At 47.0% G+C, this 22,582-nt stretch overlaps 1 protein-coding gene across 1 annotated transcript in view; it reads left to right on the top strand.

The window, feature by feature from the left end:
- PAPPA (pappalysin 1) overlaps window positions 1-19,434 on the top strand; it is a 176,950-nt gene extending 157,516 nt beyond the window's left edge. The window contains exons 21-22 of the mRNA XM_015645237.2: window positions 2,631-2,729; window positions 13,523-19,434. Coding sequence (XP_015500723.1) covers window positions 2,631-2,729; window positions 13,523-13,630 — 207 coding nt within the window. The 3' untranslated portion in view covers window positions 13,631-19,434. The remainder of the gene's footprint in view (window positions 1-2,630; window positions 2,730-13,522) is intronic.
- Window positions 19,435-22,582: the final 3,148 nt, after the last annotated feature.

The following is a 22,582-nucleotide window of genomic DNA, read 5'->3' as shown; positions in this document are numbered from 1 at the left end:
TTTTTTTTTCCATGACTGTGGAAACAGAGACTAATAAGCCAGTAGGTCAATAATGCTGGGCCATTAACCTGATACATCTCCTAATGTATGGGCATCCTTAGCATTAGGGAGGCTTCCCCGAGCAGGAGGCTGTAAGTGGGGCATTTTTTGGCTCTTGGTGATCGCAGTGGGAACCCTGGCAGCTGCTGCAATGTGATTTTTTGTCGCTCCCTAGTGGCAGGAAGAGAGGCTTTTGAGTCAGCCCCGTACTTGTCTGCACCAAACTTGGGTGTTTCAGCAGCAAATGAGTCCCTCTGGACAGTCCTCCAAAAATATCAGAGCACCAAGACCTGCATGAAGAGTAACAGAGACCTCACCCTCCACAGCCAGGCCTCCACGGTCCCCCAAGCAAGGATTTTGGTCCTAAATCAGAATAGATGCTTTTTGTCCCATTCTTCTCCTCCAAAGGACTGGCTTGTCTACTCTGTGCCAGAACAAATTCTTCCACGGGCTTCTTTATGGATTTTCCAGTATTCATAGGTGTAGGATACAGGCATAGGAATGGAAATTTAAAGTCAAGATTTCCCATCAAGCAGGCACAGCCAGGCAACACAAGAGAAACATGGAGAAGACTGCAGAATTTCCTGTGAGGTTGAGCGAAGTTCATGCTTTTAAATATGACCAGGTTGGCCTCAAAATATCTCTCCATCTATTTATAAATAATTCCCTTTTAACTCTTAGAATATTAATTAAATTGGAAGGGGGCTTGCAAGTCAAAGTCGTTGCCTGTATAAATAAACCAATATCTGTGGAAATGGGTGGAGTTAAGACAGTTTAGAGTGACAGGAGCCTCACACTGTAACTCTGATTTCCTTGTCAACATTCACAGTATCTGCACATAATTAAACAAGTGACACTCAACGAGTCTGTCCCCTCCTGGTAGTCCAGCTGTGGTCTGATATTGCCATCATTGCCTGGGTTTCTTCTACCTGATAGAAATATTTAAATTTCCAGCACATCAGCAGTAAAAGTGTTCATTTGCCCCATTTTATTGAGTTCATTTCAACTCTGATGAGCGTGTCCATGGCAAGCTTTGGGGAGAACACAGTGAGTTCTCATGGCTGCTTCTTCAGGTATCCTTCATCTGGGACACTCTGGGTCTGCAATGCTGCAAAATCCTCCCAGAAAACCTCTGCAAGCCATCCTGCCTGCTCTGCCACAATGTCTTCTCGCAGGAGAGTCCCTGGTGTGCTTTTCTCAGTGCAGAATAAATGAATTTTCCAACGAGCAGATAAAATGGGAATGGCCTCAAGAGCCTGTGTGTGTGAGGAGAGCTGCAGAGATATGACTGTGCTCTCTTCTGATCATCCATTTTTCTGAGCTTTCATTGCTGCCTGGGATTCTCATACCTGGCATGGGCCTTTTTTACCATCAGGTACAGCTTAGACTTCCAAGGAAGACTTCTGTGCTTGCAGACCAAGAGGGCTCCAGTGTGTAATGAAAGACTTCAGGCCTTTCCTTTGGATTCATGGTTATTATTCAGGCCCTGTACAGCACATGGACTAGTGATCACATGGCCCAGCCTAATGACCACATTTTCCTTTTCAAGGTGATTTATGAATTTTACTTAACAGCTTTCCAAAACGTCCCTCTGAATAATTGCCATTATCCCAGCTCTGAGCTGTGCAGTGGAAGAAGATCACATGCCATGGCCAAGGTCCCACACAGTCAGAGAACAGGAGAACATGGTCCCTGGGCTGAGCTCAGACCTCTCCCATTCCTCTTGGTGATTTGTTTTGTGCCCTCGTTGCTGACACGTGTTGAGTAGTCAGGAGAACTGTGGTGAAAAGCTCAGCTATTAAAAGCAAGCCCATTTTGCTGCAATACATAACCTTTTTCTTATCCCACACAGTTTAGGAAGGTTAGCTTAAAATTATCAAAGGTGCCACAATTTTAGATGCCTGGATGCTTTCTCTGGGCCTAGCCAAATTAATATTCCTGAAGCATCTTCTTATGTGGGATGTGAAGAGCCAACAAGGGCTCATTTCCCTTCCATCTACTGTCCTTTTTTTTTCTGTCTGTTTTGAAGGGAAAGGGGAATAATTATCTCCTTCTTTTCAGGGCAGCTGGTATGTTACACACTGTATATGGTTCCTTCAAATCTTTGTGCTTTTTTTTCTGAAATATTGTTACAGGTTTCAGGGTTATAGAATCATGGAATGGTTTGAGTTTTAAGGGGCTTTAAGGTCATCCACTTCCAACCCCCTCCATGGGCAGGGACACCTTCCAGTGTCCCAGGTTGCTCCAAGTCCCATCCAGCCTCACCTTGGACACTGCCAGGGACCCAGGGGCAGCCACATCTGCTCTGTGCCAGGGTCTCACCACCCTCATAGGGAAGGATTTCTCCTGGACATCTAACCTAAATTTCCCTTGTTTCAATCTGAAGCCATTTCCCCTTGTCCTGTCATTACAGTTCCTGATGAACTGTCCCCTTCCAGCTTCCCTGTAGCCCCTTCAGACACTGGAAGGTGCAGTGAGGTCTCCACACAACCTTCTCTCCTTCTCTCACTCCTTTCTCAGCTTCCATAAGGAAAGGGCTCATTTTATCCATGTCCACACTCTCAGCCTTCTCCTGCTTTTTCCTTTTTCAGCCTTTCATGGGGGACAACTACTGTGACTCCATCAACAACAGAGCCTTCTGCAACTATGATGGTGGGGACTGCTGCGCCTCAACAGTCAAGACCAAAAAGGTAGGGATGCCCCTTCTTCTTTTCATGGGAATTCCTTGCTGAGCGCTGCTTTGTGCCTTGAAAAAAATATATTTTTGCTCATAAAAGGGAGGTCCAAGGTCTCTGAAGGACCTTCAGCCCAAGCAGCAGCTCACCACAGCGACTGAGTTCTTGCTGGTTTATTTATCAACCATCCTCAAGGCTCCAAAGGGAAACCAAGGGTTAGAAATCATTAGGAAAATAGGAGAGAGAAAAAGGAAAGCATCATTGTGGATCTGTGCTTTGATCCATGTGTGCCACGTGTGCCTGGCTTGCTGCTGACTGTCCCATCCCAGAGTGGGACAGAGAAGAATGTGGAGCAGGACAGCAGGGCTGGGTGGAGATGTCAAATATTTTCTGGACAGAGACCACATAGACCAGAGCCTTGTAAAAAGAGACAAGATAGTGACACAGATCTATAAAATCATTATTTAAGGTAGGGAGGATGCTAAGGAAAGTAAAATCCACTGTTTTTTATCGCTCAGCAATGAGGGGGTGAAGTGATAATTTCCTGGAAGCAAGATCCAAACAGACGAAAGAACATCCTTATTGGCACAGTGTGTGTTTGAGTAATAGGATGCATTGCCACAGAGTATTATTAACAACAAAAATATATTTGAAGTCAAAAAAAGAGCAGGCCTATTTGTGGAGCTTTGCTCCATCAGTGGTTATTAGACACTGTGATCTGGATGCAGTTTCTGGCTGAGCAATATTCGAACCCTTGAGTGCTTGAGCCTAAGGAAGAGTCCCTCCACACACATCCCCCTTTTTTGTGGTTCTTTAACACACATTTCTGAGCACTGTTAGAGACAGTGACTGGAGTGATAGAGCTTGTGGCTTGGAGCAGTACAACATTCTATAGGTTTCTAACCAGAAGGGATTTGGAACGAGGTTTCTCCCAAAAAATAAAGCAAATTTTAGCCTCTGCCAGGTGAATATTTTACCTTATCTTCCAAATTGGTGTGTAGAACAGAATGAAAAATCCAGCTGAGTTACATATCTGATACATATTAATAAATAATAAAACCTGAGTGAGCTTGGGCTCAGCATATATGACACCATCCATGTCAGCCACCCAGCTGAGGGAGGAGTTCCTCTCTGCAGGGGAGCCAGCTTTGGCTGGAGATTTCTTTTCCTTGGTTCAGCATTGTGAGCTGTCTCTGCTCCATCTGGGAACACTGGGGAAGGGAGATGGACACAGCCTGGCAAGTGGAAAGAGTTAATTTCTCCTCTGGGGAAAATGCAGGGGAAGAGGTCATTTCTCTAGCTGTGCCCTTTTTGGACAAACATTCCCCTCTTTTGTGGTGTTCCTTTTGAAAAAAGTCCTGGAGCCACGTGCAGGGAAGCCCAGGCAGGGGAGCTCCTCTGTTCCCCATGGGTGGAGTGGGGCATGGAGACTCCAAAAGGGGCTCCCTGGTGAAACAAGCACTGAAGAGATGAGCAGGATGACAGACAGTGGCTCATCCTCAGTTTTCTCCAAGAAGAGATTCCTATCTCTGGCTGATTTTCCACCTCCTTGGGAGGAGCAGCCCAACAGCAGCACAGCTTGCTCGCTGACCTCCCACCAGCCGGGAGGGCAGAGCTGGAAGTGCCCGGTAGCTCAGCATGGTGTAGGTCTTCTCCTCCCAAAACAGCCTGCCTGGGAAACTTTATCTCACTGCCTGCAGGCTGCAGAGCAGGCGATGAAAAATCCCAAGCAGTGTCAGAAGAACGAAGGCGAGGTGCCTGGGAGGGGACCGACCCAAACCAGCCCCATCAAGACAGGAGCTGAGGGCACAACCGAAACACAAGGGATGGGAGAGCTGAATTGAGGAGGGGGGAAGGGATAGGATTAAGGTTTGGGAGCAGAATTTGTTGCTGGGCAGGGAGTTGAGACAAAGTGGGATCTGCACAGAGTTGTGAACACTTACCAGCCAGGCGACTCACGCTCAAAATATCTGCTGCTTCCCTGCCACCCAGAAACCAAGTGACCTCCCAAGGAGGGGAAGCACTTTGTAGCCCAGTGGGTTACTGTTTTCTGTGCTATAACTGCTCGGTGCAAAGGGCAAATGGTCAGAGACAGGCAGCTGGTCACACGTCTGATGGATTTTCCCCATGGAAGGGGAGGTTTTGTAGCTTTTTGGAGATGAGTCTGCTTCCACAGACTTCCCTGGGAGCTGGGTCAATGGAACTGGGGAATTAGATTTGCCCTAGCTGGCAGTTTAGAACCCCCCATCCTCGAGATCACACAGTTGGAGGGATGAGCCATGGAGCCCATCACAGGCCTGGCACGCATTCAGCTCCCAAAATCTCCTCCTCTCTCCCAAAACACCAACAGCATCCCAGGAGCTGAATGAGACGCCTGGCAGAGGTGAGGAAAAACCACCTCCTCCTTGGATCTTCCACACTAAAAGCAAGATGCTAAGTCCCAGTCTATTACATTTATAGGGTAAAAGGGGGAATCATAACCCAGCCAGGGGGGCTGTGGGGTCAGAGTCAAGGAGGCAGCAGGAGAACCTCACTCCTGCAAAGTGGCTGCCGACACCTGCAGCAGCAGCCGTGGGGCCGTGGGGCTTGGCTCTCCCAGTTATTTTCCCATCTGAAGTTTTTGACTGAGACCAGATTTCAGGCCAGGCTGTTCAAATACAGCCCTCTCTTTGAAGAGGTTTATGAGTGGAGCATTACAGGAGATATTCCAATGGGAAAAACAATGAAAGGTGAGAGAAAAGGGAGCTGAATAAAAATACTCCGCATACCAAATCCTTCCAGCACAGTTTGCCACCTACTTAAAAAGGCACAGTTTTAAAATACACATTGGGTTTAAAAGCCAAAATCCTGGAGGAGACATAGGGAGGGGCAGTCCAGCTCTGTTAATTCCAATACCAGATGAGGATGTATTTTCATATGGTTGTAGAGAGAATGAGACACATGAAAGAGGCTGCTTTGCTCCTTTTCTTTCAGGGTTACATACTATGTGGCAGATGTGTCAGTCTTTTAAAACCCCTGCAAGTTTGCCCATAAATGTCCAACATTTATGCAACACCTGTTTTTCTCCCAAAATGTCACAGGACATTTTAAAAGCTTTAGATTTATCATCTTTTCCCCACAGCAGCCATTGCTGAGGTGACACATGGTTCACATTTAAGAGAACATAGCAACTCCACACATTATTTTGGGAAAGGGCTGAAGATTAACATTGCACCATGTGAAGATTCAGGAGTTAACAGTCGAGTAAGAGCTGGCTTCAGATCTTTAGTGTCCGCAAACTGTCAAGACTTAAGTTTCACTGCAGTCCCACCACCCTCCCCAACACACTTTGGGCTGCACACAGTGCTGTGAACAGGCTGCCTGAAAGCAAAATGCTTCAGCCCAAGTTCACTTTAAATCCGAGCCCTCTTACTTAATGTGAGATTTTGCACGCCCCTGTTTTGTTGCCCTGAAAATGCACAAGGGATTTCCATGCTTATCCCATGTTTTCCCTTTGCATTTGAGCATTAGCAGTGAGTGACCTTGTGGATTCCATCAGCGAGCGGGGAATGGAGCAGTGTGACTTATCTGACCAAGCACCGACTAATCAGCACTGCTGCTTAGATAGGAAATAATGAGTATTTGCCCTGCACTGCTCACAATCAGGCTGGAGAGCTTAAAAGAAATCATTAAAGGCCTCTTTTGAATGCTGCAAGTGGCAACGAATAAATTCAGTAATAATCTGGGCATAAATTCGAGGCAAGTGCAGTCAGAAAGCAGGAAAAAGAGACATTCATCAGCTTAATTATTTGTTGTGCGCTAATTGATGAGCGTCGCCCTGCAGTGGGCGAGAAGCCAGGGCTGGCACAGGGACGAGTGCCACCCAGGGCAGCAGGGACACGGGCAGGCTGTGTGGGGAGCAGGGGGCTGATGGCAGATCTGTTGCTGGGGCAGAGGACGGGGCCGTGCTGCTCACAGCTTGCCCTGTGCATGACCCAGGAGCAGCTTTGAGAGACAGGAAGGCCAACCTCCAAGGGAGAGAAAGCTTCTGTTGTGTATCTGGAGGGGATAAAGTCTTCCGTGAAGGACAAAGCAAAATCCCATCTCCTTTTAATCTTCCTCCCCTCCTGACCCAGCACAGGTTGCCAGCTCCCTTCTGCCTGGCTGCTCTAGGAAGCTGCTTCTTGCTTTGTATCCTGCCACAGATAAAAGAAGACACTATTTTCTAAAACATTACATACGTGACACTGCCAGAGTGGGGGAAATAAATAACCTGGGCATAACTGGCTGTCTCTGGGCTCTTGGCCGCCTGCGAGGAGCTCATGGGGTGTGCAGCACTGCTGGGAGAGGCTCTGGCTGCTTCCTCTGATTCATTTCAGGAAATCTTCTCTCCAGTAACTGTCTCCTCTGCTTCTTTTCTTCCCCTTCCCTTTTATAAGTTTTCCCTAGACAAGACTGTCTAGAAAGGCCTCACAGAAATGAGAATTTTTTTTTCTTTAGGCTCTGCTTACGTACTTTGTTCCAGCCTCGGATTGCAGATTTGCCTGGTGGAAGGTCCTGCAGTCTGGTCCCTGTAGATTTAAATACATTGAATTTGCTGTTTTAAAATTCCCTCAATTTCAACCATTTGTAAAGGGTGAACTTTCATCTGTCTTCCCTCTCTGCCTTTCCTTTTTGTCACAGAAGGGATAAACCTACAGCTCCCATGAGAAAAACCTGCCTCACTCAGTTATCACTCAGGTTTTCCTTCCACTGTTTCTCCCCATAGCACTTGGTAAAAAAAGAGAAAAATTGTCCTGTCCCTTCAGCCTCTTGACATTTCTGTCCAACACCTTGGAGAGGAAAACCAGCAAGTGCCCCGGCGGAAAACAAATGAGGACTTGTGGTAGATAGAGGGCTGTGTGGGATTCATCCAAAGCTTTGCTTATCTAAAAGATAGGCCAGTTATCAAAACCTCTTCAGAGACTTTATGGCCGAGAATTCAATGCCTAAAGAAAGGAGCTTTGAACTGAGGGGCTGCTGCTGGCTCCAGCAGGGATTTCCAAAGGCTGTCCCTGTCTCCCCAGGAAGTGGGGGGGGGATGAGTCTGCACTCCTGCCCCTAAGCCAACAGAAATAACCACTTCTCGGTATTTTAGAGAAATAAGCACCTTCTCCCAGCTCTCTGACTGCAGCAGAGACCTGTCTTAGGCAATCTCAGATCGTTCTCTATTGCCACAACATAGTTTTGAGGCAGTTGGTGCCATTAGAAGCTTAAGTGACCACCCCAGCTGAGGAAATCGTGTTTATCCAGAAGAACTGATGCTCCTGCCGCGATGCTTCTCCTGACTGCTCGCCTGTCCCCAGCTGGGCGTGTTTGTCAGCTCTATAATTAGCCAGGGAGATACAATGAATGGTGGGTGAGCAGGGAGGAAGGCAGGATACAATGCTGAGTGTTGCCTCATGCCTCTGGAAGCGGCTGAACGCTCCAAGCACGCGTGTTCTCCCCAACGTGTGGGTGAACTCACTTCCCCACCGGCCCTCGGTCACAGGCTCGGTGGCTGTAGCTGTTTGCCATGTGAGAGGAGCGTTTCCAGTCAGGGTTGGTTGGGATGGGAGCTTATTTTGGGGCTCAGAGCTTGGTTTCATAATCCTTCAGGGAGGCTTTCCAGGCGTCAATAAATTAAAAGCAGTGATGGTAGTAGCACATGTTGCCTATCCTGAGAGAACTGTTCTTGGCTTCAAGGGACGTGGGGCTTCCCACAACATACGGCGTTCCCAGGGGATGTGCTGGTGGAGGGTGTTTGCTTTGCTATCCGACCTCACTTCATTAGCAAGTGTTACAAAAAACAGCGAGCAAACCTTCCCTGCTCCACCGCCAGCTATTTGGCCTCTGGGTGGTCTGGCTCCTATTAAATCTTTGGTGATTATTTAGACTAATTACATTCATGTTTGCACAATCAGTAGCACGAGAGTAGGAAGCACAGCTGATTGCTGAGCAACTGAGCTCCGTGTGGTTTGGCAAACGGGCTCCCTCGCTCTGCTCTGCTCCGCGGGCAGGCGGGGATGCGGGATCCATGCGGGCTGGGCTTTCCCGGGAATCCCTGCTGGCTTTGGGCCATCCTGCTCCCACTGCTTCTGGTGAGGCTGCTCCCAATTTGCATACGATGGAGAGAGCAGAGCATCTGTTGGGTTCAGCTGAGCTATGTCTCGATACACCACCGTTTCTGGTTTCACTGGGGGAAAGTTCAGTTTATGGTGGGGTAGTTAACAAAATCTCAAGTTTTTAGAACTGCATGTGCTGCCTGGAGAGGAGGTTTCCTGCCAGCTTTGTCTTCCCAGGCCCTCTGGAGCAGTGCCCTAGGTGTGAACCCACATACCAGTGCTCAGAGCTAAAAGGGGGCTCTCTCTTGCTCCGTTATCTCAAACTGGTGACCTCAATGCTGAAAACCGGGAAGACCCTTCCAAGATGCTTTTTTATCCCACAAGAGCCTTGTCAAGGAACAGAATAGTCCCTGGTGTTAGAGCTGGGAGCTTCTGGGGAGGCACAAGGCCGTGACACTCAGCACAGGCTACCACACTTATCTCCCAGGCCACACTGCCCGCGAGGCTCTGCCTGCAGCAGGGCCTCCACAGCCCCAGCGAGGCCTGTCTGGGAGATTTCGCAAACACTTCAGGGCTGAAATCTAACAACAGCCTGTTTCCCAACACTTTGCAGCCCTCCTCCCCTGCTTCCCCCTCCCTGGGCCCGATCCTGCGCTGGTGCTGCTGTGAGCCAACCCCAGGCATGGACAGAAGGCACAGCCAGGTCAGCCTGATACCAGACTCTGTGAGGGACAAGCTTACAGCCTTTTCAGAGCTGTTTTCCATCCCTTCCTGTACCTGTCTGGGATATCTCCTGTCAACATTCCCACCAGTTCCCTACGGACTGGCCTTTCTCAGCAGGGATCTGCCTTGGGATGTCACCAGCCTCTTCAGATTGGTGCATGTAGCGAGGAGTTATGACCTCTCACTCGTTCCATGACCTGCATTCTCGTTCTGCATTGCTCTGTTGCATCGTTGTCTTTGTTCCCACACTCAGGAGCACAGCATCCAGGACAAATCTAGCCTGTTTCTAAGGGGCAGCTTGAGTTTTATCCAAGGTCTCATCACTCAGTGTGGGAGAGGATGTGTAGGGCTCCTGTGGAGAAGGAAGTCTGAGGTCATGCACTGTGCAGCAGTGGTGGTGAGTTGGTTGAGGTGTTTTGAGTTACACCTGGGTGTCTGTGCCAGCCTCCTGCCCGTCCTGTGAGCCCACACCTGCTGACCTTGCTCCTCTAGGTTCAGAGCAGGATGTGTCATGACCTGCACACTCCAGGTGGCAGGAATGAAGGAGGTTGTGTCTCTTTTCTCTTGATGACAGATAGTCTGTGGTCCAGTGTGGTTCTGGTGTGACTCACATTCCCCTGAGCGTTGTTGATCCAGTGCCATGACTGTTCTGGATCATCTCCAAGAGCTGTGTGTGTAGGTGTTCTTCACTTCTGTCTTTTTCAATCTATTTTAACTGGTCTGAGGGTACAGTATCTTGCATTACTTTATCAGATGTCCAAGACAGGCCCTAAGCTTAATTTTTAGCTTTTTCTTCTCACCCTCCTAGACATTGTCTGTGTTTTCTACATGGAGAGATGGATGTAGGTGAAATGCAGGGCTTGGTGTTTTGGAGGAAGAGGAGCTGACTCCTTACTCCTGGCTCTACCGTGGGTCTATCTGGAAATTCCAATGCAGGTCATGTATTCTGGTAATGAGCTGGGCTTTCACAGACCTATTTAAAAAGAAAAGAGGTAGTTAATCTTGGAGTATGTATATCTGGGCTCCACACCTAAATGGGCTATCATTCAGTGAAAGGCTCAGCATTTATTATTTCTAGCACATCCAGCAGCTCTATTTCATGGCTGTGTACTCCAGAGGCTGTCACTGTGTGAGCCCAAGGCAACAGATAGCCCTTCTTCTAAGGGGTTTTACAGTTTCCTTGAGCTGGTACTTCAGACAGTCCCAGAAGATTCTGTGTGTGGGTTAAATTCCCTAAATACCTATGGAAATAGAGGTCCTTGGGGAACTCAAATGTATATTTGTTGTAAATGTTATTTAAAGTGGGAAACCCTGTATTACCACTAAGTTTTTGGAGAATTTTGTCATGTCTAATATGACTGTGGCTGTGCTTATTACCCATGGAAATCTCTGCCTTTTCACATAATAGAAAACTGATCTCTGGAGCTCACTGCCATAAGACAAAACAATTAATCTATCTGGACAATAGCACTGTAAAAATCAAATTGCATAAAAAGCCTCCATGAGGGACATAAAGTGAATAAGACTGATCTGATCAGGAAGAAACCTTTTTCCATCAGTCTACCCACTGCTGGGAACTGCTGCTGAGCCACGAAGCTCTCTGCTCTGGGGGCCACTGCTCTGCCCCAGAGGAAGCTTCTGCTCTTCTATCCATGACCACTACAGGGAGAAAATGAACAGCCAGACATTTCTTCTCTAGTTGCTCCATCTCCCCAGGAATTGGCTGAAATGCAGCAGCAATCCAGTCTCGTACATGCACCTTTTCAGGCTGCTCCGGGGCTGAGCACAGCCTGTGAGAAAGCAAAGAGGAAAACAAGGGATTCACGAGGAGAAATGGAAGGAGAGGGGATGAAGGAGGTAGAGCATTTAAAGCAACATCAAACTCCTGCCAGTTTGGTGTCTAAGGCTGATGTTTTGGCAGAGAGTAGGTGAGGGGAATGTGAGCTGGTGGTTTGGAGACAGAGTCATGCAGGGCTTTCTCTCCTGGCTCTGGTGTTCCCACAGGTGAAATGGGAGCATGTTTGGAATCTCTGTGCCTGCAGCACAACCTGCTGAAGCCTGAGCAGCAGCAGAGACAAAGTGCAGTAGGCTGTCACCACTAATTTCAGACACTTTACTGAAATGACTGAATTGGGTGTGTGGCTGACCTGTGCTCAATGCAGTGTGGATCCATCTTCCCTGTCTCTCCTCGGAATGAAGGGGCCACTTAATCACCTTTGTCAGGTTGTTACAGGCAAACACAGCGAATCCAGGCCAGGGAGAGGAAAAAGCTTGATCAAGACAAATGAAAGAATCGGGTTCCCAGGTCTCGCCTCCAACCAGTAGCTTCACTGTACATCAGGGAGGATTTTTTAAGTCAAAATCATTGCCAAATCCAGATTGAACTGAATGATTCAGGATAAAATAAATGAAAATAGGGGAAAACTCCAGGCGTACTTAAATGTTTTGTTTGAGCGCTTTCTAAGTGAAACAAGTTTTTATTTCAAAACATAACTTTTGCTGTGAAATAGTCTTTTTTATTTGTTTGTCTTGAAGGGAAAGGTCAAACATGAAATGTAGCAGATAATCTAAACCAAAATGTTTCCTTCTACGCTGAAGAGAAAAACACAATTTTTATTTTGCATGTATCTTTTCTTTTTCCTTTCCAGTGTTTTAACTCAGTCATTAAAACAATCCCTCCTCAGCCTCATCCCCAAATCCCATTGTTTGCAGACTTCTCTGTTTTCCTATCTAAGAATATTCATAACACTGTGATACGAGACTGTCCTGCTCTGGCTGGCTTCTGTTGGATCAAGTGACCCTTAAGCTCCTATTGTTTTCTGCAGTTTATAAACTTATTCAATTGCCAGTTATTTGGCTTCATTTGCTTCTAACTTTTTGGACTCTTCCTTCTCTTTGCAATCTCCAAATTTGCGCAATTGTAGATTCCGATTATTCACTGATTATTTAGTTCAAAAGTCACTGAGGCCATCGCTTGATGAAGAGTCATCACCCTTTTCCACCTGGAGGGTCGGGTCTTCTGTGGATGGAGTCAAAAGCAAGGGGAGGAGGCTCTCTAAGCCCTGATTTGGTGATGAGCATTGGCTATTTAGTGTCTCTGTCAGCACGTCCCTGCCTTAGGCTTCCCAGTTGTGAAATAAAGCTCCACACCCCTCCTTCCCAAATTGTGTGCGTCAGGAGAGAGGCATCCTGGAGAGGGACAGGCAGGGACTCGTGTGGAAGGTCTAGATGGAGATGACATTCCTAGGTGGGCTGTGGGTGATGCATGGGGAACAGGCAGAGTCGGGCGGTGTAGCCTGCAGGGAAGTGTTTGTGAAAGGGAGAGGGAACGTGTGGCAGCAGAGCCAGGGGGAGCAGGCAGAGGTGTGCAGCCCTCCCTGGGAACACTGGAACAGGTTGTGGCACTGCCTTGGAAGGAGTGTAAAGGAGGGGAATGAGGTCATTTGTTCAGTCTGTGCAGATGGGAGAAATTCTTGGGAATTCACTTCAGGGCAAGTGAGACACTTGTCCCACTGCCTTTTCTGCAGGTAAATACTGTGATGCAATAGGTCCAAATCAGCTTTCAGTGGCCAGGCATCACAGGCTATCGTTTCAGCTCCTTCCCACGCTTCTCCAGAGGGGTCACAGAGAGATGGTGGATGCAGCAGTCTCCCACTGCATTCCTCTGCTGTGCCTCAGTGCCATTAGCTGCACCCCCTGACTCAAACACAAGAGATGTTCAGAGAAGTCTCTGCTGGACTCCAGGTCTGTGAGACAGTTCTTGGTTCTGCTCCTGAGGAATTGAACCCAAGAACATTCATAGTTAAGTGCACAAATGGACTTAAATAGCAGCACCCAAACCATAGCCCTTAAGAGCCTCAGTGCAGCACCAGCTCAGCTCTAACATAAATCACTGTGAAAAATAACATAGTGAGGATTGCAGCTGATCTCTGAAGATTTCACCTCAGACGTCTTTTGTTCTCCAGGCTGCTGTTAGGTGTGCTCCTTCCTTCATGCCTTTGTGTTTTTTGGTTTCTCTCCCAGGTGACACCATTTCCTATGTCCTGTGACCTACAAGGAGAGTGTGCTTGCCGGGACCCCAACGCCCAAGAGCACAACCAGAAAGATCTCCGTGGCTTCAGTCTTGGGTAAAGCCAAGTGACATGGAAAGGAGGACCACACTGCTCAAGGCAGGCTAGGAGAGACACCACATCCCTTTTGGTATCGTTTTTAACATTTAGCTGCTCAACTGGATGGCATTTCTGCACCAGGGACCCTTAGAATTCAACCAGTCTGCCTTTAATTTTTGTCCAAGGAGAACTCAAAGTAGGGGTTTATGTATTAATTATATCTAAAATAGTGACAATGAGGAAAAAAAGAAAACAAGAGTCAAGTCAAGACGACTTTCATGTATCAAAACAGCATGTTATGCCCACCTAATTTGAACAGTTCATATCTAGATTCAAGGCGAGAAACAAACTATTTATGTACACATATTTATAGAAATAAGTAGAGAAAGAGAGAGAGAGAAAGAGTGAGATTATGATCAACACAAAAACACTTTCCCCTCCCCAGCACTCACAACTCAGATCATTCATGGAAGAGGCTGAGCTCTTGGAGGACTCCAAGCTGAGCCTTTTCTGATGCTGAATGCCGAGGTATCGCATGCTCGGGGCACTGTGGTTGGGGTGGGATCTCCACGGGGCTGGGTCTCTTGGCAAGTGATTTGCCAGGCAGCCAGCCAGCTTGAGAGGTGGGATGCATCTGCTCCTCACAGGAATGCTACTTCCAGCCAGGCAGCTCAGCAGACTGCAGTGGCCTTTCTGTACAGCTCCTCCTTCTCCCCCTGCCCTCAAAGAGCCAACAAAAAGCCCCCTTGTAGCCTGCAGGGCTTCTGGGATGTTTCTGTGTGGAGCAGGGCAGGTGGTCCCGTGGTGGAGTGAGGGAGTGGGGAGTCTAAGGGAACATTGGGGAACATGGATGATTGCTTCTGAGGAGCACAGAGAGGGGAGCTCACACCCGCACTTGTCATTGAGCATGTCTGCTGCTGCTACTCCTGCTGCTATGTCCCATACAAATAGTTTCCTTACTGTGTCAGGACAGGGTGAAAAACAACCCCATGCAAACCAAACAGTCTGCCTTAAAGCTTACCTACAACCTGCCTTTCAAACCCTCTGGTCTCCTCCTCAGCACTGGGGCAAGAAAACAGGACACCAGCCAGCCTAAGGAATCTGCTTTCTGGTCTCCACCCTGCCAAGTGGCTCTCCAGGCCTCCTCCACCCCACTCTTATGGTGATCTGATTCTGACAACTGCTTCATGCTCCTGTTTTCTGGGAGAGGGGAAGAGGAGGAGGAGACACCTGCCATTAGGAAAGGCCCGTAGGAGACAGTATTAGAATTTTGGCCATATTTATCAGTATTAAGCTGCCAGGCCAGTGGGTCACACACTTGGGATAGACCAGGAGCCTAGCTGTCTGTAATCTTCCAGAAAGAAGGGCATTAGCTGCAGCAGACCTCACACTTCCCTCTCATCCTCCTGCTTCAGTCCAGAGGGGAACATGTGCCAGACCCTTGGTGATTCCCTTCCTCACAGGATTCATTACATTGAGTCACCGAGATACCCAGGGCATCCAATGCTGGTGCTGCTGCTAAAAACCATCCCAGGGAAATCCCAGAGATCTTTCCAGTGTGGCTTGGGCATGTGTCTGCTGCTCCAAGTTCCTGCCAGGAAGAATACACATCCAAAAGAGCATCCTTCCCAGTGTTAAGTTTGTTTGTTCCTTGGGACAGTCATGACTTGCACAATCTACTGGGCAAAGAGGAAAGGATTTCTTTCTAACTCCTGCTTTAGGCATTGGAGCAAGGCAGAAGGGTAAGGGGAGGGGTCATTTAGCTCATAGAGATGGATGTAAAAATGATTTGGAGAACTAGAAATGGAAAAAATATAGAATAATAGGTGCAGGGAGCCAGGTTCTTGTTACCCACTGTTGGTGTTGTTTCTGTTGGAACGGACCAGAGAAGAATCTCAAGAAGTTAAGTAGAGGCCTGGAGAGGTGATGGTCATTAGAAGGTGAGGAGCTCTCTGTTGTGAAGCTCCAGCTATTCCTAGAGAAGTCCTGGCCATAGGAGCTGTGTGGATGGCTCTGCCCTCTCTGTGCAGGGGTGTCCTGGAAAGGGAGGTGCAGTGGGATCAGGGTCCCTGCCATGGAATTAGACTGAACATCCCCCAGCTATGCAGTGGCATAAGCTTCAACTTCTGCCCCTCTCCTTCTGTACAAAGGTTGGTGTTTCCTTCTGGTCCCTTTGCCCTCCCCTGTTTTGTTGGCAGATTGTTCGTGTGCCACCCAGCCTATCAGAAGAGCTCACAACCTCAAAAGCCTTTCAGACTGACAACACTTCACGTCCTCAATGCCTGAGGTGTCTTGGTATGATTTCCCCTCTCCACCCACCTGGGTTTCATCCCAGCAGGGAGCCTCAGTTCAGCATCCTGAAAATGCCCTTCCCAGTGCAGAGCTCAGCACAGAGATTTCCCATCTGCTTTTCCCACTTGGACAGTGCTCAGGAGAGACAGGTCTGTACATATTATTGCCACTTGCTGCTGTGGGCCCCTCTGGCCAGCCCCTGCTTGCTGAGCTGGACACCTCAGCTCAAGGGAGACAGTGGCTTCTCACCAGCACAGCCTCACTCCTCAGCTTCCCTCCTGCAGTCCTGGTATGCCCCAACTCCCTTTCCCACTGACAGGTTTTCCATGCTGCTATTTGATTAATTTTATTTTTTTTTTACTACTATGTTGGCACTGTCCCTCTACTCCAGTGTAGGGCTGATGGGTTTAGGAGTGGAAAAAACTTCTGTTCTGAGTCATATTAAATCCAATGGTTTGGTGTTTTCTTCCATTGGGATAAATCCCCTCTGCATTTTCAGGTGCTGTACCAAGCACCCAGAGGGATGCTGAGAGGGGAGCTGTGGGGAATGGACACCTGCTCAGGTCTTGTCCCCTGTGCTCCCAACCTCGGGCAAGGCCAGCTGGATCCTCCCATCATCTACCACTGTATGGAACTCAAATTCCCAGTGGAGTCCTAGGAAAGATCTCCCTGACTGTGGTGGCCAGGGGGTGAAAGGTGAGAGGGACATCAGCCACCACCTCCACCCACTGAGCCAGCAGCACAGGACAACATCAAACCAGAAGTTTGGGGGAAGAGAAGAGGGTGCTCATGCTGGTGAAATTTAGCTGCTCATAAAGCCCAGTTCACATTAGTGCCAAGATCTTCTCTGTCACAGATAGTGAGCCAGGGCTGCACCTTATGTGGGGCCAGCAGGCTGTGGGGGATGTCCATGGCCAGCAGGAGGGAAAGCTGGAGCAGAAAGCAGCAAATGGTGCACGGTGGGGTGGGAAACTCCAATCAGCTGCTACCCCTCTCCCTCCCCACCCTCTGGCAGACAGGCTGAGCTGGTGTCCTCCTGCTTTTCTTGCATCTTCCGCTGTCCCCTCCAGGCTGAGAAAGGAGGGATGGCACCAGAGGATTCTTGGAATCGGGTTCCAGCTACCTCCCTTCCAGTTTCAGTTTCACTTGGTTGTAACTGTCGGTTTGTTCTAGGTTTTACCTGTGTCTAATTAAAAAAAAAAAAGGGAAAAAAAAAAGAGAGAGAAAAAAGAAAGCCCCATAGCCAATGAAAGTTTCTTGCTGCAAGAGATTCAAGTGGGGAAAAAAAATAACATGTGAGGCTTTACAGAGAGGAATAGAGACAAAAAAATAAAACAACAAAAACCCATAAAAAGCGGAGAAAAGATAAAGAAAACCCACATAATCCAAATCCAAGAAGAGCAAAGCCTATTTTTGTGTGTTTGAAAGGAAAACACTGATTCTGCCAATTGAGTAGAGAGCTAGATACTAAGTGTAGATTTCCCTAGAAGTACCGTGAGGTTTTATAACATTGTCTGGTTTTGTTTTCCTCGTGTGTTGTGATAAGTCCAGGAACTAAGGCTAAGGGGTTATCCCCTTTTATATTGTTGTTTGTGGGGGGAGGGAGGGAGTGGAGTTTTTGTTTCGTTTTGTTTTTTCCAGATTATTTTTTTAAGTGTGTATTTGTGCTTATTTTTACGTTATCCAACTGTACATACTCATTTAACCAGTATTTCACTGTGCTCTAATTACTGCACTCAGAAGCACTGCACAGTCTGAATCCCGAGAGCTGCGAGAGACTGGGAGTGAAGGGGGAAGGAGAAAGCTGCTACCTGAGCAGACAGGTGATTCCCATTTTGGGGAAGCGGGGTGCTGACCACCCCCTTCCCACACTCCAGCCCGTTGTGCCCAATTTGAGGCCGAGCTAGAAGACAGGAGGGGATGAGGTGATGTCAACCAAGGCTAGGATGCTCAAAGGGGTTTCAGAGCTGGAAGTTTGGTCTTAGAATGATTTTGGATGCCATGGAAATTCCCAGCCTTTTGGCAGCATCTTGCCCTCTCCTGCCCAATCCCCAGAGGCCCCAGTGAGAGCTGATGGGCATGTTCATATCACTGGGAGAGGACCACATGCCCAGCAAAGATATGCTCTAGATATCTCTCGATACCTTTATGGTTGTGGGGCCAATTTTGGTCTCAGGGGTGTAGCTGAGCTGATCTGTTTTATGTTTTTTCCATGTTATTCCATCCTCTGGGGAAGGCCATCTCCCTGCTGAGGGTGCAGCAGCACTCCTGCCTCCAGGTGACCTTACATGCTGGGCATACTGTAGCCCCGAGAACGGTCCCATTTCCCTGGAGGACCTTGACCACTGAGTTCAGTGGGAGCATGAGCAGGACATCAGCAGGAGCAGGTCCAGGTGGCCCAAGATGTATTTCCTTGGAGCTACGGTCAACTTGGGCAATGGGGATTTGGTGCTGGGCTGTTCCTGCCACCTGGGGGGTTCAAACCCCCCCCATTCCTATTAGCAGGAGCAAAGTGAGGCTTAATGTTTTGTTTCTGTCTTCATTTGGCAAACCGAGTTTTCCCCTTTTCACCGGATCTACACATCCAAGATTCATTAAGAATGAGAATCTCTTCCTCTGAGGCCACACTCAAGAGCTTGGGATGGCTTCAGGTGTTTGATGAGGAGTCTTGGTGCTACTTGTTGGTGGTTTTAGTCCTGTTGGGTCGAGATGTGGAGCTAATGAGTCCAAGTCGTCTTTGGTTCCCATTCTGGCTTAGTTTTTAGTCTTTTGGTTATTCCTTCTTTTGGTGAGGCCACATTCAACCACCAGTTTCCATCTTCTGAGTGCAAAGAACCAGGGCTTTAATGAAACATTTCACCAGCAATTCAAGAGGGAATTGGAACCATTGTGGAGTTTGCATTGTACGGCCTCTGTAATTACGTACCTGTCTGCAGATGAGAGGCTGAATTTTGCTCCCATCAAGTCAACACAGGTTTTTGTTGTTGTTGACTTCACTGGGAGCAGGATTGAGCCATTCTATATATATAAATATATATATAAATATATATATGATATATATATAATATTATATGTGTAATATTATATATATATCAGTGTAATATTTACAAATAAAACTGTGATCTCGTCTAGAGAAAAATGTATTCATATTACCAACTGCTCTTCCATATTTATGTATCATATTGTATCTTTTTATTATAATTATTATGATTATTATGGTTATTATTATTATTATTATTTTTATTATTATTATTATGGAATCTTTCTTGGCACCTTTTGGAAGCCACGTCAACCAATACTCCAATGAAGTGCTGAGGATCTATTTTCACAAGAATTCTACTGGTCTACTGTATAAAAGAGAAAAGAAAAAAAAAAAAAAAAGAAACAAGCAAAATACAGTTCAACCCTTAATTCTGTACCTCACGCCTGTACGTTTGCTGCTCCAATTTTGGGTTTTATTTTGCGTTCGTTTGTTTTTAACGGATCTAATTTAAGTCTCCAAGCAATATATAAAGATGTAAATAGTAAAGCTTATTTATTAAGATTGTCATCTTTTTTAATTTATATTTACACAATTGTTCATCTAATTTATTTTTTTTTTTTCAATACAGTTTTTAACAGTTGTCCTTTTTTTGGTTCATGATGTTTTTTAAATCATTTTCACAGAATTTCTTTATACAGCTTTTTCTCTTTCTTTGAATAAGCAACAACTTCCTCTGGTCTTTCAAAAACAGGTCATGTTTCACTCCAAGGAAAAAAAAAAAAAAAAAAGTTATGTCAGATTCATCAGAAATATTTTGCCATTGTTGATTCCTATACCCTAAAGTTCTATATTATATAAATATATAATACCTTGTATGCTTAAATATTTAACTGTGTGATTTTGTATATATCTTCATACACATGCTCACACACATATGAGGGTTAATGTCCCCAGATGTTGGGAGAACAGAGAATCAGAAACACAAAACAATATAAGCTTGTATTAAAGAGTTCTGAACTGGACCCCTCGCTCTTGCCACGTCTCCTTTGCTTTCGGTCGAGCCAGTCCTGAGCAGCGCCCATGGGGGTACCCAGTGTGGTCAGTGAGTGACTGTGGGGTCCCAAATCTGGCTGCAAAGCTTCACAGCATCCTGCCCACCTGCCCCAGATCTTTGTTTTTGGGGTGGGGGGTTGAAAACCGCCGTGTTTTGTAGCGGGTGGAGGGAGGCAGCGCTGGCCAGGGCCCCGTGAGCCCATTTTGCCTCCAGTGGGTTTGGCTCTGCCAAGGGGGTTCAGGTTTCTCTCCAGGCAGGCTGGTGGAGGTTTTATTGTGAGAGAGTTTAAAAATCAAGCTGTCCATGTTCTGCTTACCTTCTTCATCACAAGCAGAACATATTCATGCAGAAAACCAGTCCCAGCAGGAGGCTGCCTTGGCTCAGGGGTATTACCTAGGAGGGAAGCAAGGCTGAAAGCAAACTAAGCCAGAGAGCTGAACATCCCGATGCACAGAGCCTTTGGACACATGACAAAACAGACTGATAAAGATAAATCAGTCTCCAGTGGTCTAGAGAGAGCTGGGCTTGCAGTTTCCCCACCAGACCAAGGCCTTGTGAAGCGTGCACCAACAATTTTTCTGGGTTTTTTTTTACTCTGGCATAAATAAGTCAGTAAAAAAATGTTTTGCATTTTACCTGTGAGAAACCACTGCAACATACTGAGCAGGGAGAGACAGAAATCTCATGAGCAAGAATGCATCGTGATTTCTATACCATCCTTGTCTTTGGTCAATGCATTATTAATGGAGTATAAGTGCATCACACACAGCCCTATCAATAGTACATTCTGTGGATAATAAGGCCCAGGAACGAGGGATTAAAGGGGTTGTGTTTATAGCAATGCACAAATCAATTGGCTGTGTGTTGAGCTATCTATTAGGGATTAATAAAGACCTGAAGATGGGAGCAGCCATGAAGGCAGGGAACAGCAGGCAGCTCTCTCCTGCTGGGCTCTGCTCAGCTCCACTCCTCCTGCACGTGCACAACCGCCCCAGGATCAATTGGAATGCACAGACAGAACAACAGTTTCTATGTCCAGGTTATGTGTCTTGTCTGGAGATCAATCACTAAAGAAAGCTGGGGAAATTGCTCTGAATTCATATGGCAAAATCCTCTCCTGGCTCAAAGCCACAGCTTCTCAGACAGGCATTGGTGGCTGTGGCAATCACAGAATCACAGAATGGCTTGGGTTGGAAGGGACCTTAAAGATTATCCTGAAATGGGGAAATGAAGCTGTTAGCAGCAGAAAAATTTCACTTCAAAAAGACACGGAGGCTTAAAAAACTTACAAAAGAGGACTGGAATATAAAGAAAACCACTCACAGGTATGAAAAAAAACCTCTTCTCCATGTAAACAAGGACATCTGAAAACCAAATGAATGTTCAGGCTGGCAGATGTGTGCCCATGGGTTCACTTGCTCACACACGTGTAGACACACAAAACCAGCAAACCCTTTCTGGTCCAGCACTACCTTTTCCTGGATTTGTTCTTTCCACCTCCTCAGTTTTTCAGTTTCTAAGGCACACACACCTGGAAGGTGAAGAAACATGAGTGGTTCTGAGGCCAGAATTCTGCTTTTTGCTGCTCATTAACTACCACAATACTGTGATGGCCCCAGATTTTTGCCTCTGCCCTGAATTGGAATAACAGCTGCCTACATCATTCAAGTCAACAACTGGCCCAAGTTCTCTGATAAAATGCAGCCAAAGGGCCAGGGTCTTCATTTTTTAAAGTACAAGTGAGGCAATACTGTGTCAAAATAGTTTTAAAGGTCTTGACAATCTTTTGGCTGACTTCCCTAGGGCGTGGGGAAGATTGTTAGTGGTTAAAAACAACTTCCATGATTTTTTTTTATAGATAAAAGGTTATTCACAACTTTTTGATCTTTTTGCTAATAATGAATGGAGACCTAATCCAAAGAGCAACATCATCCCTTGTAGCCACCCTTCTTGCCCTGATTTTAAGATGTTATCTGCCAGTTTTTTTATTTATAAATCACTTCCTCAGTCATATTTTTTTTAAAGAAACCTAAGAGCCCCGTACCTAAGATCCTGCTGTTTCCTTTTATCCTCATCCGACCCACAGGGATGAACCAACTCATGCTACAAGTCCATTGGCATTTTTGATGGAAGAGTTGAGATATGGGGATGATTCTTGCTGAAGCCAAAACTCATCTCTGTCTTTGGGCACTCACCTTGTAGCACAGACCTGTTCTTTTCCAAATGGCACTGTAATATCATGGCTTTTCTCGAGCCCTGGTGCTGCTGTGTTTCCATAAGGCTCTGTGCCATAGTGTCTGCTAAGCAGGCTTGGAGGGATGGGAGGGTGGGCAGGTGCAGGGAAGGGAAAGGGAATTCTTTTTATTGCTCACTTTATTACTACTGAAATGCTCAAACTTTCCACCCAAGCACTTAAAGCCTCCTGACCCTCATAGCACCGTAGGAAGTGCCCAAGTGGTTCAAACCAATCCTTGAAGCCCTGGCAGCTCCTGGTGCCCAGGATCAAGAGTCTTTTGGCAGATTTTTGTGCCCAGCCCGGTGCTGAGGGGCACTGGCAAGGCCAGAGCTGCCCAGGGCATGTTGTCCCACCATGGTGGCTCTGTGGGGAAGGGAAGGGAAGGGAAGGGAAGGGAAGGGAAGGGAAG

Source organism: Parus major, chromosome 17, assembly GCF_001522545.3.
Source record: "Parus major isolate Abel chromosome 17, Parus_major1.1, whole genome shotgun sequence".
NCBI lineage: Eukaryota > Metazoa > Chordata > Aves > Passeriformes > Paridae > Parus > Parus major.
This window is presented reverse-complemented; position numbering and strand designations above follow the sequence as displayed.